At 35.2% G+C, this 14,787-nt stretch overlaps 1 protein-coding gene across 16 annotated transcripts in view; it reads right to left on the reverse strand.

Annotated features, from left to right (window-relative positions):
* LOC139965637 (uncharacterized) overlaps positions 1 to 14,787 on the reverse strand; it is a 106,266-nt gene that overhangs the window by 12,161 nt on the left and 79,318 nt on the right. For 13 of the 16 annotated variants that reach the window (XM_071968214.1, XM_071968213.1, XM_071968223.1 and 10 more), the window contains 14 exons: positions 14,129 to 14,377; positions 13,508 to 13,756; positions 11,048 to 11,284; positions 9,869 to 10,114; positions 8,651 to 8,899; positions 7,897 to 8,010; positions 6,364 to 6,486; positions 5,088 to 5,210; positions 4,268 to 4,393; positions 3,536 to 3,661; positions 3,081 to 3,218; positions 2,164 to 2,319; positions 1,519 to 1,677; positions 1,036 to 1,155 (listed from right to left, as the gene is read on the reverse strand). In XM_071968214.1, coding sequence (XP_071824315.1) covers positions 1,036 to 1,155; positions 1,519 to 1,677; positions 2,164 to 2,319; positions 3,081 to 3,218; positions 3,536 to 3,661; positions 4,268 to 4,393; positions 5,088 to 5,210; positions 6,364 to 6,486; positions 7,897 to 8,010; positions 8,651 to 8,899; positions 9,869 to 10,114; positions 11,048 to 11,284; positions 13,508 to 13,756; positions 14,129 to 14,377 — 2,415 coding nt within the window. The remainder of the gene's footprint in view (positions 1 to 1,035; positions 1,156 to 1,518; positions 1,678 to 2,163; positions 2,320 to 3,080; positions 3,219 to 3,535; positions 3,662 to 4,267; positions 4,394 to 5,087; positions 5,211 to 6,363; positions 6,487 to 7,896; positions 8,011 to 8,650; positions 8,900 to 9,868; positions 10,115 to 11,047; positions 11,285 to 13,507; positions 13,757 to 14,128; positions 14,378 to 14,787) is intronic. The other 3 variants (XM_071968225.1, XM_071968215.1, XM_071968227.1) reach the window with 2 other exon arrangements.

The following is a 14,787-nucleotide window of genomic DNA, read 5'->3' on the forward strand; positions in this document are numbered from 1 at the left end:
GGTATGAACACATCTCTGCCCAAAAAAACTCTGCCTAAGCGACGTCCATGCCCCAATTGAAATTTGCACGTGGATTCTCTCCTCACATAATCATTGGGTTGTTCACGTCTGACATGTCTTCCAGTTCCAACACTTACTGTTGCATTTATCGGGATATATATAAATAATGCGGCATAAAAGCATCAATCTTTCAAACTTTTTTTGCTTTAGTGACCTTGCCACACGCAAATTTCAATTGGGCCCGAGATGGCTCTATGACCGATTATTCCGTAATTTACATTGGGGCAGTCGGCTTCACTAAAACGACAAGAAAAAGCAGGAACAATAACACCTTATTAAAATTAGAGCGTTAAATGTCTCACGCAGTGTATCAAATCTCCTCTCTGGTTTAGGTTGTTTGTCGAGTCCAACATAGAGTAGGTTGCAACTAAACTTACACACTAAGTACACACTGCTGAAGTACACTACGCCGAGCTCACTTTGTTATCATCATAATGACGTCACATGTCAGTGTAGATCACGTGATCATCATATCGCTGTTCGCAAAAAAGCCCAATTTTTGTTTAAAAAATCAACGAGTTAAGGAATTTTTTTTTAAGCCTTTCCCAACATCGGATTGACTTGAATTTTCACATGTGTAATATGGAAACCAACTAGAATACTCTTGAATAAAATCGTATTTTTTCGTCGATGCTGAAAAATCACTATCGTTCATCTTTAAATATATAGAACCATTAAGGCAAAAACTGTAAAAGCAACAATAAAAAAAATATCAAAAAAATAAAAAAACACATGGACTAAACGATACTAAAATAAAAAAAAATTAAATAAAAAAAAAAGTAGCCCAAAACGCAATAGTCCAAAACAAATTTAGAAGTACTTTAATAGTAAAATAGGTTAAATCGTAGTCAATGTTTTAATATAAATAAGTATGGGAAACTATAGTATAGTTAGACAATTAAAGTAAAAGCCTAAAACAGCCTAAATATATATAATGTGTACTCCAAAACAACTGTTGAGTTGTGGGTTACTCACAGGTTGGTATATGACAGAATGTGCCCATGAAACCAACATCACAAGTACATATGAAGTATTCCTGGAAAGAAGTACAAGTTCCTCCAAACTGGCATGGAGCACTATTACAAGGATCAACATCTGATAAAAAAAAAAACAGTCAAATAAAAGATCAATTACTAATGAAGTGATTGATTTGTATTCAATGAATATGATAAACATCCGATGCCATTAATCATGTACATATTGGGTCACATCATAAATAGTATTAAACTTACAGGTAAACTCTTTTGGTCACTGGCCCATTTAAAAATTTCAACCATAGGAATATACATTTCTCGTGATACTGTTTTTTTTTATAGAATTATAGTGGACGTGACACCTCAGGCATTCTATGTTGACAGTAGGTCTGAAAATACTTTGCTTGAGGATATATAGGAATACTCAGACAATTTGCATAGAGATGGAATTAAAGCTGCCAATAACAGCTATCAATATGCTTACATGTCCTCTCACAGTTCTTCCCAGTATATGGTCTTACACAAGTGCAGACATAGTCCACGTCTCTTGAGAAGCTGTTGTAAGTATTAACACACGTTCCTCCGTTCAGACATCCAGGCCCCGTTGACTGACTACAGGGATCCATATCAGGAGCTACCAAGGCTGCAGAGAAATCAGCATCATGTATTACTCTCCATCTCAAGAAGACCTTTGCCTATGAGATTCTTAAAACATCATTGATTCAAATGACAAAAGAGAATAGTCATGTATTACCCTTAATGACAAACCATCTGAAGAAATCCTTTGCCTACCTTATTACATTAATAGCTAATAAAGTGAAAACTATTGTCAAAGCTTTGAGCTTTAACAAATGATACTACCTTAATGATAATGATCATCATATGTGTATGAAACAGTATTAGTTCCTACATGGAGTGAGTCATCTGATTTTACATGCAAGAAGTTCAAGGGCCTAAGTTCAGTTTCTTCTATTTAATCTTATTAATTGAAAAAGATAATTAGTAAACTACCCATCTAATAATGGTTCATCAAATATGCTTGCTATATAAATAGGTAAATAATCATCATTTTATTGTAATTCAATTTCTTAGGTTAACAAGTGGCACATGAATAACAAAGTTATTTTACCAGTATTACTGAAACAGTTGAATCCAGTAAACCCTGCTGCACATAAACAAACATATTGAGGTTGATAGAAAACAGCTGGACTTCCACTATCAAAGCTCACAAAACAGTTGCCACCATTCTGGCAAGTGTTGATTGAACACAAGTCAGCACCAGGAACTGAAAGAAATTAAAGTTAGGGTATGTGGTTTTATGTAGAGATGTTCACTTATTCCATTGTATGTAATGTAAATAAAATCTTATGTAGCGCACTACGCATCTGTGCCCTTTACAAACAATCTTGAATATACAATGACATAAAACAGTAAATACCTAACACAGTAAATACATATACCATATACAGATATATTCAGGAATATGAGATCGAAAAACAATTAAAAGCACTGGTGAAGAGTAAAGCGATAAAACAGATTGACTACAAAATTCACAATTTGAATGCTAAAAAGTGAAAATTCCAATTGAAGCTAGAACCTAAAAACCAACACGACAGAACATTATAAAATCTAAAAAATCCTAAAAACTATCATTATAGTGCGCTTGAAAGAGATGCGTTTCATTAACCAGTAGGGTTACTGTTAAGAACACATTTTCCATCCCAAAAAACAGATATTATACCACAGGCAGTAAGTTTGTTGTACTCTTTGGACATGCTAAATTGCCTGCAATGCTTCAAAAGTCTAATACAGGAAACATGATGAAATAGAATCTTTATTGAGTTTTGTTTGCTGAGGGATAATAAACTTGTACTTCTTATTTATTTTTGATGTTGATGTTTTCAGTGTTGAAATAACATGTGGTATTAAATGAAGCTGTAAAGTAACAACAGAGTTTAATTTAAAAAAGTGAATGTTTTTATGTGCATTACTGCTACAAACAGATGTTTGTATTGGTTCTAAAACAGATATGAGTTTGTATTGTACCTGACATCATATCGCAGTTGATTCCAGAGTATCCAGATCTGCAAAGACAGACATAAGTAGTCTCACCAGGAGCAGACATACACGACGCACCATTCCGGCAAGGGAAGCTGTTACATGGATTCGCCAGTGCTATGACCTCTGTAATAGACAAAAAGATCACTTTAATGCATTGCATTCCAACAATTTACTACATTGATTGGAAGGTAACATAGGGTCTTCTTTAGTTACAGGACAGCAGTCAGTATAGACAAAGATTTATCACTTCCTGCACCATCATTATCTCCATCAGAAGTCAACAATTGTTTTATTTAGATGGTTTAGTATCTTCTTACTCTTCAAGTGATCATCTAGCATTGATCAATACACCAACCTACGTAATTGTCATTGAATGCTGACAAAACTTACATCGAGGATCATCAGAATAATTTAAACTCAGCATAAACTGAATGGCTTACGTTGCTCACAGTTGTCACCATCAAATCCTGTTTGACATCGGCATGTGTAGGAAGCACACACTTCAATATTTCTGGTACACGTTCCTCCATTCAAACAAGGGAAATTATCACATGGGTTTGGTATGGCTGAAAGTGAGAAAAAAAGAACAGTCTTTTTTTAAAAGAATTTTAAATGTTCAAAATGGAAAATATTTGCAAAAGTCAGCAATGGATCAGTCCATATACCTTTCATGGACGTATTATAGCTCTGGATATACTAAAGAAAGGAGCATTGCTTTTAAAGCACAAGGCATTTAAAAATAACTCTAACCTCTTCCATTGTTCACTCCTGCAGGACAATCATTTGACATTTGTTCGGGATAATTTGAATGGTGTACCACATCACAATTGCTTAGGTTCCTTTCTTTATGGAAATTTACACACTAAAACCATGCAATCCGCATTAAACTCCATAATTTGTCCCACAAGTATTGAACTGTTTCAGCGTCTTCTTGAAAGTTATAAAATCTTTGAAGACTCTTAAGTGAGTGCTACCTCCCCATCCTCCCAGCTGTCACAAAGTACATATTAACACATTGTGTCAATATACTGCTATATGATCATTGCGCAGAAAAGAATGCATCGTCACCAGGTTGTATTACTGTGTGTCGAGACAACATAATGAATTGGTGAAGACTGGCGGTATCAGTGAAATGTACTACTAAAGAAATTATCAAAGCAACTGCAACATACGTAGTTCACAGTTATATCCAGAAAAGCAGCCAACGCAATCACACCGATAGGCATTGCACTCCATGATGTTAAGATTTGAACAGATTCCACTATTGACACAAGGGTTTGGAACACATCCATCAGCACCTGTACGAAGAAATCAAAAGCAGAATATATTTTCAAAATTACTGCACGAGAAACCATCCAATATCCATGGACAAACTACAATGGGGTTTGGATAGGTTATTTTGTGCTGGTCAAAACAGATCAAACAATTCAATCAAATACCGACTTGAATTATGAAAACCCTTTTTGGGAATCAGAAACAAAGAAACTAGGACACTATTCTCTGTCTTATCTATGTGATTGGCACAATTACTGCAACATGTCACATTCTCCATATACTAAGCTGTATTGAAATTTTATCTTGGCATTGGGACAAGCTATGGGGACAGGGGTTAAACAAGTGTTTCTTTTCATTTGCCCTGAATTAAAAAACAATGACCGCCTTCAAACCTTTCCTTTGATTTATACTGGCTCAATTCCGGTATCATATCCTTCAAAGTCATATATATGTTCCACCGAAAATATAACTAACATTTCTACTAAGGTCATGTTCAAGATGTTTTGCATATAAAATGTCATCATAGTTTGATGAGGATTATTGCATTTGGTTTAGAGTAGTTGTTGTTCAAACATAATAATAATATGATCATAATAATACATAATTTTTATATAGCGCCAAACAAACTATGAAATAATTCTTGTAGGGCTTAACAGAATAATAATAATTATAACATAGGTGCTTATCATTGGTAGTAATAAAGAACTGGCTACTAACGTTGTTCACAGCTTGATCCAGAAAAGCATGGTGGACACTGGCAGACATACAGAGTACAATCAACTGGATCAGGCTGGCAGACAGCTCCATTGACACAATCATTGGCATCACATACATTACCGACTGAAAAAAAAGTATGAGTTGAATACTGAATCAATTGATCGATAATTTCAACCTATTACATTAATTGCAAATATTTAAAAATGGTTAAAGCAGAGTTCACTTCACAAGCATCTTGATCAAATACAATATTTAAGAGAAGCTGACGCAATTAAGCAATAAACAAGTGAATCAAACGTGAAAAAACTTCATAAAGCTAGAAAAATATGATGATAGGCACCATGCAGCTCTAAACAAGTCAAAATAACAAAGTACCCTGGCAAAGTAATGACTTGGGGTAATTTATTAATTCATATGGTGGCATATGCTGTGACAATACCTTTCAGTTGGAAGAAGACTGTTTTGGCATCCTTATTGTCAAAACTAATACAGTGTTACCTTCTGTACATGGAATTGCTCATTTCCAGAAAAAGTCTCTTCAGTAAGATGCAAACCTTCAAATTACAAAGCAATGTTGCACCTTTATCACTAGTGTACCTTCATCTGCACACAATGTTGAACATGAATGCCAATTAGGGTTAGCGGTTCCTCGTCACATTTTTATGAGAATATTCAATAAGAAAACTGCACAAAAGACTTTTAAATTGTGAATTTATGCTGAGCAAGGATTTCCCCTAGTACGGATCTACCTACATGAACTCCACTCAAGTATTACATTTCAGTTAACTATTTGTGTTTTACAAGGTTTTCAGACTTTTGTTGACCACGAATAACAATTTTTACTAACACTGAATTTAGATTCATGTAAAGTGGACCTTAACACCAAGTATGAATATCATCAAAGGTATTACTGTTGCAGTTATCATGTTAACAATGCTTCCGGTTACATCTTCAACGTACAAAGGTGGATCAACAATCCATGAACAAAGTTTATGCAAGCTATATCTATTGAAGATATCATGTTGCGAGATTCTTAATATTTGATCACTGTTGACCTCAACTGACCTTCAACGTCCTCTAATATTAATAGGGTTCTTATTCTTACCTCGGGGGGTCTACTAACTTTGTTTTGAAGTTCCTGAATTTTACCTGAATTATATACAAGTTGCACTCAGTTCATGTTTACTATGCAACTAGGCCAAATATAGGCAATATTTCTGCTGATGAAATACAGATATCAAATTCATTAATTGAGCTTAGTTGTGAAAGAAATTACCTTCTGTGCAAAATTGTCCAGTGAAACATCTAGGACATTCACAGGTATAGAGGGTACAGCTATCTGGAACAGGGATACAGGTTGATCCTGAACCACAGAGATTACCCTCACATGGATCAATAGCTGAAAGACAAAATCGATTATGATACTCTTTACACAACATCTTGTCATTTAATGAGAAAGTTAAGCAAAATGTAACCAGCTTCTAGTATTGTTAAAGCCATGTGTCTGATACTGTAAGAGTGTGATGCCCTAAGCATCACCCTTTGAGTAGTTTCCAGTAGTTTAATCTGATATAGTATTGTTTTAATTGTTCTCAGTGGTTATGTGACACCCTCCCCCCCCCCCCAACTTTGAGTGTATAGTGTCATGCTTTGGCTTCATATGCTAATTTGTTTGTTCTCTCCTCTTGTCAGCTGTCCAGCTCTCGTGACAATATCCTTGGTAATGGATCCTATATAGCCATGTGGAATGTTCAAGCCACACTAGGACAGATGTCTCTTGAAGTTCTGTTTAGTAAGAACACTTGTGTCATTGGTCTCTAAAAGAGCATTTTCGCTGTATATGTATGAAACGATGCCCAATGATGTCCAGTGGCCAGTTCGTCATGTAACTTTATGTTTGTCATAGTTTAAGCAAGCCCAAGTCTGTGTTCTCATTGTACTATGGGCGTATTGCTCTTAAAAGTATTACTACAAACCTAAGTTTTAGGAGCCAGGTAGAGTGAAATTATCTCCATGCACTGTGAAGTTTTGTTGTGTTTGTTGACTTATGGGTGGGTTCCAGTTTGGGTTAATTAATGATTTTCATTTTAAATGAATATTATTGTTTATGTGGATTGTTACTTTGTATTGTTACTCGTGAAATATTGGTCAAATTATACAGTTGTTTGGACTGCAATACCGCCCCAAATTGTATGGCTAACTACAGACGGTATCATAAAGAGCTTAGTGTGTTGGTTAGTATTCTGGTCGTACAGTAAAAGAATGTGTTTGTGCTGGAGCGTTGTTCTATCATCATTATACAACTAGCAATGTTGTGGCTTAAGGAGCATGGACCTCTGTGTCAGCTGTGCAGTCCAAATCTATTGCATGAATTGACATATTGACTATTATTTATATAGTTGACCTAGTAGTAATGGTGCTCCTTATTACTGTTACATACATATTAAAGGTTACTGTAATGACCTCAAGATATAAAAGTTACATAGCTTCATATTTGTAGACACTTTGGTGGCAGTTCAGTATCACATTTCCTTTGTCTGTGAAATTCAATTTATTTGTTTTTGTTTTATTAGTTTGCAAATTATAATTGTCCCACTTTCATCCTGACCAAGGGTGGCCATACAACTGCTTCATCCAATTCACAACTTTTTGGCAAGTTTAACCCTGTTAGGGGCGTTACAAGAGTAATATCCTGAGACTGTCTTTGTAATATTTCATGCACACTATTTATCCAGCAAATGGTGGTAACAGGAATAACCTTGTGAAGAACCAAATGAAATAACCTACATCCTTTATTTTACATACTCACCAAACTGGCAGATATCTCCTTCAAAACAGCGTGGACAGACGCACATAGTAGTATCCAAGTCCAAAGCAATACACGATCCACCGTTCAGGCATGTATTTATTTGACATGGATTGTCTGGAGGAAAGTCAATACAAATGGACAGTTGAAGTGTGTCTTAAACAGGTGATTGAAATATAAAAACAGTTATCGTAACTTTGTTACTCACTGTAACCTTTACGCACAATACTCCAGTAACTGGTATTAGTAGCCGACTCCATCTCACTAGTTTATATCATATAATTTTAATACTTTTTTCTCGCCCAAAAAAAAAACTGGATTGTGGAATAGTCTAAAACTAAAGTCTATGGTGAGTGAACATACAAAAGAATGTAGGTTGTTTTATATAACAAAATACCAGGCGCGTAGCCAAGGGGGGGGGGGCAAAGGGGGCGCCCGCTCCCCCCTTGAGCATTTTGTGGTATGTTTTTATGATATCGCTAGTAATTTCAAGCTTAGATGCAACATACAAGGCCTGGAAAGTGCCATTTCCAGCGATCTGGGAGGCATTTTCAGCCAAACTTTTCTTGTACGCGTAGTGCCAACTTATGGTGGCGCTTCGCTTAGATAGTTTCAATGCCGAATATACGGCTCTGATAGTTTGCCTACAGGTTTGCCCCTCCCTTGGCAAATTCTCCTCGCTATGCGCCTGCAAAATAAATCTATTAAATATCATCTCATCAAATGTATGAAAATTATCAATTTTTAAAAGTGTTACCTGTGACAATAATGATGTCAAAACTGCAAGTTGCAACATTTCCAGATGGATCTTGATAGGTGTATAACACTGTAGTTGTTCCCACAGGAAATGAATCTCCTGACCGGTGAGACTGGCTTGCCAATGACACAGTGCCAGAGTTATCCATTACGACAGGCTCAACCCATGATACAGATCTCTCTGTAACTCCTTCCAGTACTGTCAATACTATGTTTCCAGAGCAAGTCAGTGAAGGTCTTTCGGAATCAACTAAAAACAACAATAACATGACAATATGATAACTTTGTAGAACAAGCACTGGGATCACAGAATATTAAAGAATGAAGGATGACAAGTAGAGCAAGCAATGGGATGAATAGAACCTTACAATCATCATCTATATATTCATACTTCCATGTTCAATATTTCATCATTGAATATTAAAGAATGAAGGATGACAAGTAGAGCAAGCACTGGGATGAATAGAACCTTACAATAATCATCTATCAATTCATACTTCTATGTTCAATACTTTAATATAGAATATTAAAGAATGAAGGATGACAAGTAGAGCAAGCACTGGGATGAATAGAACCTTACAATCATCATCTATATATTCATACTTCCATGTTCAATATTTCATCATTGAATATTAAAGAATGAAGGATGACAAGTAGAGCAAGCACTGGGATGAATAGAACCTTACAATAATCATCTATCAATTCATACTTCTATGTTCAACACTTTAATATAGAATATTAAAGAATGAAGGATGACAAGTAGAACAAGCAATGGGATGAATAGAACCAATACAATCATCATCTATCAATTCATACTTCCATGTTCAATATTTCATCATTGAATACTAAAGATTGAAAGATGACAAGTAGAGCAAGCACTGGGATGAAAAGAACCTTACAATCATCATCAATCAGTTCATACTCCCATGTTCATTTTTTCATCATAGAATATTAAAGAATGAAGGATGACAAATAGAACAACACTGGGATGAATAGAAACTTACAATCATCATCTATCAATTCATACTCCCATGTTCAATATTTCATCATCTATAGCAAACTTATTGCCAAGTTTATCTTCTCTCTGCTAGATGGTAACCTATATTTGTTTGTATGATGGTAGTCTATATTTATACATGTCAGTATCCATACAAGTGTTGCATTGATTATACTTTTGAGCCACCAATATAGCAAAAATGATCAAATTTGATATACTCACTCTCCTCCACAGTGACAACAAAAGAACACTGAGCAGAATTCCCAGAAGGGTCACTAAAGATATAGGTGACAGTAGTATCCCCAGTCCTGAAGAATACTCCAGGTGTAGCTGTACTGGAAACAACACTAGCTGTACCTGAATTATCAGTTGCAGTGGGTGCTGGGAAATCAACCACAATTCCACCGCTATTGATAGGGGCAACAGCAGTGAAGTCAATACACACAACTTGTGGGGGTTCATCATCAACTGCAAAAGATAATAATCAAATATCAATGCAAAGTTAGAATAAAAAACAACATAACTTTAGAGTAACACTTTTCACAGAAGATGACTAAAGATCAGTGCAACATCACTGCAAAGTTAAGATTACAAAACTGACCGAAATTGTATACACCACTGACCAGCATGGCAACATATTAATGCTGAGTATCTAATGTTTTACCTTTCTATCAGAATGTGATTTTTTTCATATACTTAAAGTGATACAACAAAGTGTGTTTGGATAGTTCTCCAGAAATTATTTAAAGTGCTTGGTATACTGCTACCACATTAGAAAACAATAAATTAGACTCAAAACTAGAAATTACTTTGTTTAAAATTGTGAAAATATTGTAAAAATAAGTTATCCATGCCCTAAGTGGCAGTAATTATACTTCTTATTTACTTTTCATTAATATTTCATTTTACCACTACAACAGCAGTGGACTACTATTTATAGAAAAGTACATCATGCAACATATCGCTAAAAATGTTCAAGATCAGTTGATTCTAAGGAAGCAACCTTTTTGTTTCAACCACACATTTACTCTTACTGTTTTTATCCTAACAGCTTTTTTATCTCTCATAAAACACTTTCCAATACGAGACACAACTCTATACACTGTATTGCTAACTTATCTTATTTGTTAGCAACAACGCTATTTGTTCTGCTGTATATGTTGTAGTTTAATTGGTTCTATTCTAACTTATGTACTTTCTCACCAGCCACTGTGTCTGATTTGCCTAAAACATTTCTTAAATTTCTTTTCAGGTAAAATTCTTCTCATGGATGAACCTTGATTTGACAAAAATTTGTACAAAGGGCCAGCTACAGTAGATAGGACGGATAGAAGAGATATGATAACGGTGATAGGGGACATACACATGAAGTGTGCTTCAGATATGTAAATGATACCTCACCTTGCGTAATGGTAATTGGGAATGAACAAGACATCTGAAAATTGTCACCATCAGCAAAGGTCAATGTCACTTCTGTTGTGCCAACATTGAAGGTCTGTCCAGAACGGTGGGAGGATGAAATTTCTTGAATATTGAATTGCTCAAGATTGCACACCACTACCCATTCAACAGCGATTCCTCCAGAATTCAATGGCACTTCCCGAAAAATTGGGGAGGGACAGCAACTTGTCACTGAACCTGATGAAAAAATGAATATATACCATCCACTAAATCAACTGAAAACAAAATCACTGAAAACAAACTGAAACACAGACAGATCTTCTTCCTGGTATAATAATTACAGAGCATTGTTCTTACCTTTTTATTTGGGCAGAATGATTTGCTGTTTAAGATATTTAGCGACTTTCAAAGTATACTTAGTTGTACATACATCACAGAGCAAAGACAGTAAATTGACTATACACAGATCTTTCATGGTATCAAATGTCAACATCATATTAACCTGTTGAAGTGAAATGTGGAAATTGTATATAGATAGCTTTCTCCTTCCCTCCATCCACCATGTACTGTATATGGCATACTATTATTTTGTTGTATTTATTTCCAGTTCAGCTGTCACTCTGTGCTCCACTGTATCATACATACACAATGTACAGGCTAAATGCAGTACCATTCTAACACAGATTCAGTTTTATCTAGGAGTTGAGGATAGTTTATTTCCTGAATGTAATCCTTGGGTCACTCCTTTATCTCTCAAGAAGCTCTTCTGTACAGCAAGTAGATCAGGTAGTGAGAGGAAATCACATTAATTTACATAACTCCCCTAGTCACATGACTGATGCTCTTACACAGAAGGAAAACATATTTCTCTAAGATATTGTTATTAGGGTTTCAATTCAGTAAATTTATGTTTCATTAATGTTTATTGAGAAACAGAACTAAGGAGTCATATGCTAAAACTGTCCTTTTGTCAAAGTGTTATGTTTATGGCCATGCATGTTGCAAGAGGTGTACATATTTTAATCTCAGTGAGTCAGTGCACCGGGCCATATGATCTAAATTCCTAAATACCTTTGGTGAGCACTACCTTCGTTCACTGCCATTGTTTATAGGAGATACATATTTTGCTCATATGGAAGATTTGATAAAATTGCTGTAACTTTACTGACTTGACGTATTGAGATTGGTCATTATAAAATGGTAAGTGCTTAATTATTTTACTAAGAAGGCAATGATTTCACTATTCTTGTTATTAGTTATTAGTTAGAATTATTGGCCAAGAAAAATTTACAACCATTAACAAATTTACTATTACCCGATTTAGAGCTCTTTTCAATGGAATGTCAGAATTATTTGCTCTGTGATCCCAGAAATAGTGTGTATTTAACAAATTAAACTAATTTTGATACTTGCATCACAATGTATGGCCCACTCTTGCAGAAATTCAGTCGACATGCTGGTGTTCGTGTTATGATTACGCAAGAACTAAATGTATTAGGGTATCTATCGAGAATTAAGAATCTGTTTATCAAATACTGTTAATTCTTCAAGGTGGGAATTTTGAGTGGTTTTCAACTTTTGTATCATGAGGTAACACACTTTATTTGGTTTTATCAAGATTGCAAATATTCTGTATCAGGATTATATGGACTATAAGCCTCGCCATATGCCTGTGTACTAAGAATTTGTTTGTCTATTATCATTCTAGTTTTCCTCGGGTGACAATCAAATTGTCAGTTAGGAGAGTATACTTTCACTCTAAGTGTCATGGTAGTTCTTAATTGACATTGGGATCATTCAGTTTTGTGTATGTGAGCTATGGTGTAGTAGATTTGATATTAATAATCATAAATTCTGGTATGTATGGGCATATCAGTAGGAACATATAGCATTTTTTGTTTTATGGTTGGCTGACTTAGTTTAGATTAGCCACTTTCACTATATTTAGTGTATGTTAGTAAACTGAGGGAGCTAGACCAGTAATGGAAGGGCGATGATTCAAAACGGCAACCTCTCAATATGGCTGCCCCTATTATTTAACAAAATGGCTGCCAAGTACCAATTTCCTTTTTTATGACTGACAGGTCTCGGTAAAAGTTAACATCAGCTGCATTCACAATTACTTTTAAACATACCATATCTTCGTACCAAAGCAAGACTTTGACTCATAAAAGTCACAAACATATTACCCAAGTTTATTGAGATGCAAAACTTAAATAACCAAAACCAAAACAAGATGTTCCTATATGTAAACTACATTAAACCTAAGAAGGACGTCCATCAAAAGTGTCAGATACCAGACTACTTAAGATGAGTCTAACATATATCAAACTTGTTTACAGAGTGAAGAAAAAAATTACTTGAACCAACATTGACAATGACATCAAGAGTGTCAGATACCAAACTACTTGAGATGAGTATAACATATCAAACTTGTTACAGAGTAAAGAAAAAACTTACTTGAACCAACATTGACAATGAATGAGCATACAGCACTGTTTCCAGCTGCATCAGTGAATGTATGTATAACATTAGTGACTCCAAAGGGAAACTGATCTCCTGAATTATGGCTCCTGTCAACTGCAGGTGGTTGACCTGAATTATCTGTAGCAGTAATGGGTGGCCAGGCCACACTAACTGTTTCTCCAAATACCAAGATGCCACTAATAAAGTCGGGGCAGTCTTGAATAACAGGCGGAGTATTGTCACCTTATGGGAAGAAAGGATATCAATAACAACACTCAATGAAATAAATGGCTTTTGAAAGCAAGTTATATAGAGATCTCCAACAGTTAACTACTTGTAATAGAGCTGGGGATTTAAAAAAAAATTGATGGCTGCCCAAACTGAAGTTACAATAACCTATTGTCTAGTACCACTAAATAACTTAACTAGTTAAATCTCAATATTTGCAAGATATTGTATTTTAAAGTTAACCAGGTATGCTAAATTTCCAAAGCAGATGAGGTCCTCTTTGAAAGTAGGTAGACATGGCCTGGCAAGAACCAATAAGCTTCTTGAATTTGAACTAACAATTCTAGTCCAGAGTATAATAACTGTATTTAAATCAGTTTTACTTACTGGCTATCACAGTCACTGGAAATGAGCATGTTCCTATGTTACCAGCAGCATCTGCATATATGTAGGTGACTGTTGTAGTTCCAATAGAGAATAAATTCCCAGACGCGTGCGATTGACTTTGTAAGACCACTGGTACATTAAGGTCGAATGTAACTGGCGCAGACCAAGTCACAATGACACCTGTTGTACCAATCTCAATTTCAATGTCAATAGGCGTAGGGCAGGTTACTTGTGGAGGTGTATTGTCCACTGTTTAAGGGAGTAATGAAAACATGCATATGGCAACGTAATTAGGTAAAAATATAAGGGGAAAAAACAAAACAAATTTTATTTTAAAAATAAAAATAACTATCAGCTAAACAAAGCCGGTAGCATTTGCATTGCTTCCAATCAGCTCACTAAAGTTAATGAGAGTTTTGTCTATTTTCTCTTTCATCAAAAAGTTTAGCATTGATTGGTATGCAAAGTATGCTAGACTAGGTGGACATTTACATTAAGAGCATGGCAAGTCTAGACTATGTGTGAACAGATTGGTACAAAAACTAGCAAACTTCCTGAGATGTAAACTGTCTATAATGACATTCTACCAACAGAACTAGCAATAGAGGCAATTCCAAGGTACTTTGCAATAAAATGTTCATTGTTTTCATTCAACCTAG

The sequence above is a fragment of the Apostichopus japonicus genome, chromosome 3 (genome assembly GCF_037975245.1).
Source record: "Apostichopus japonicus isolate 1M-3 chromosome 3, ASM3797524v1, whole genome shotgun sequence".
Taxonomy (NCBI): domain Eukaryota; kingdom Metazoa; phylum Echinodermata; class Holothuroidea; order Aspidochirotida; family Stichopodidae; genus Apostichopus; species Apostichopus japonicus.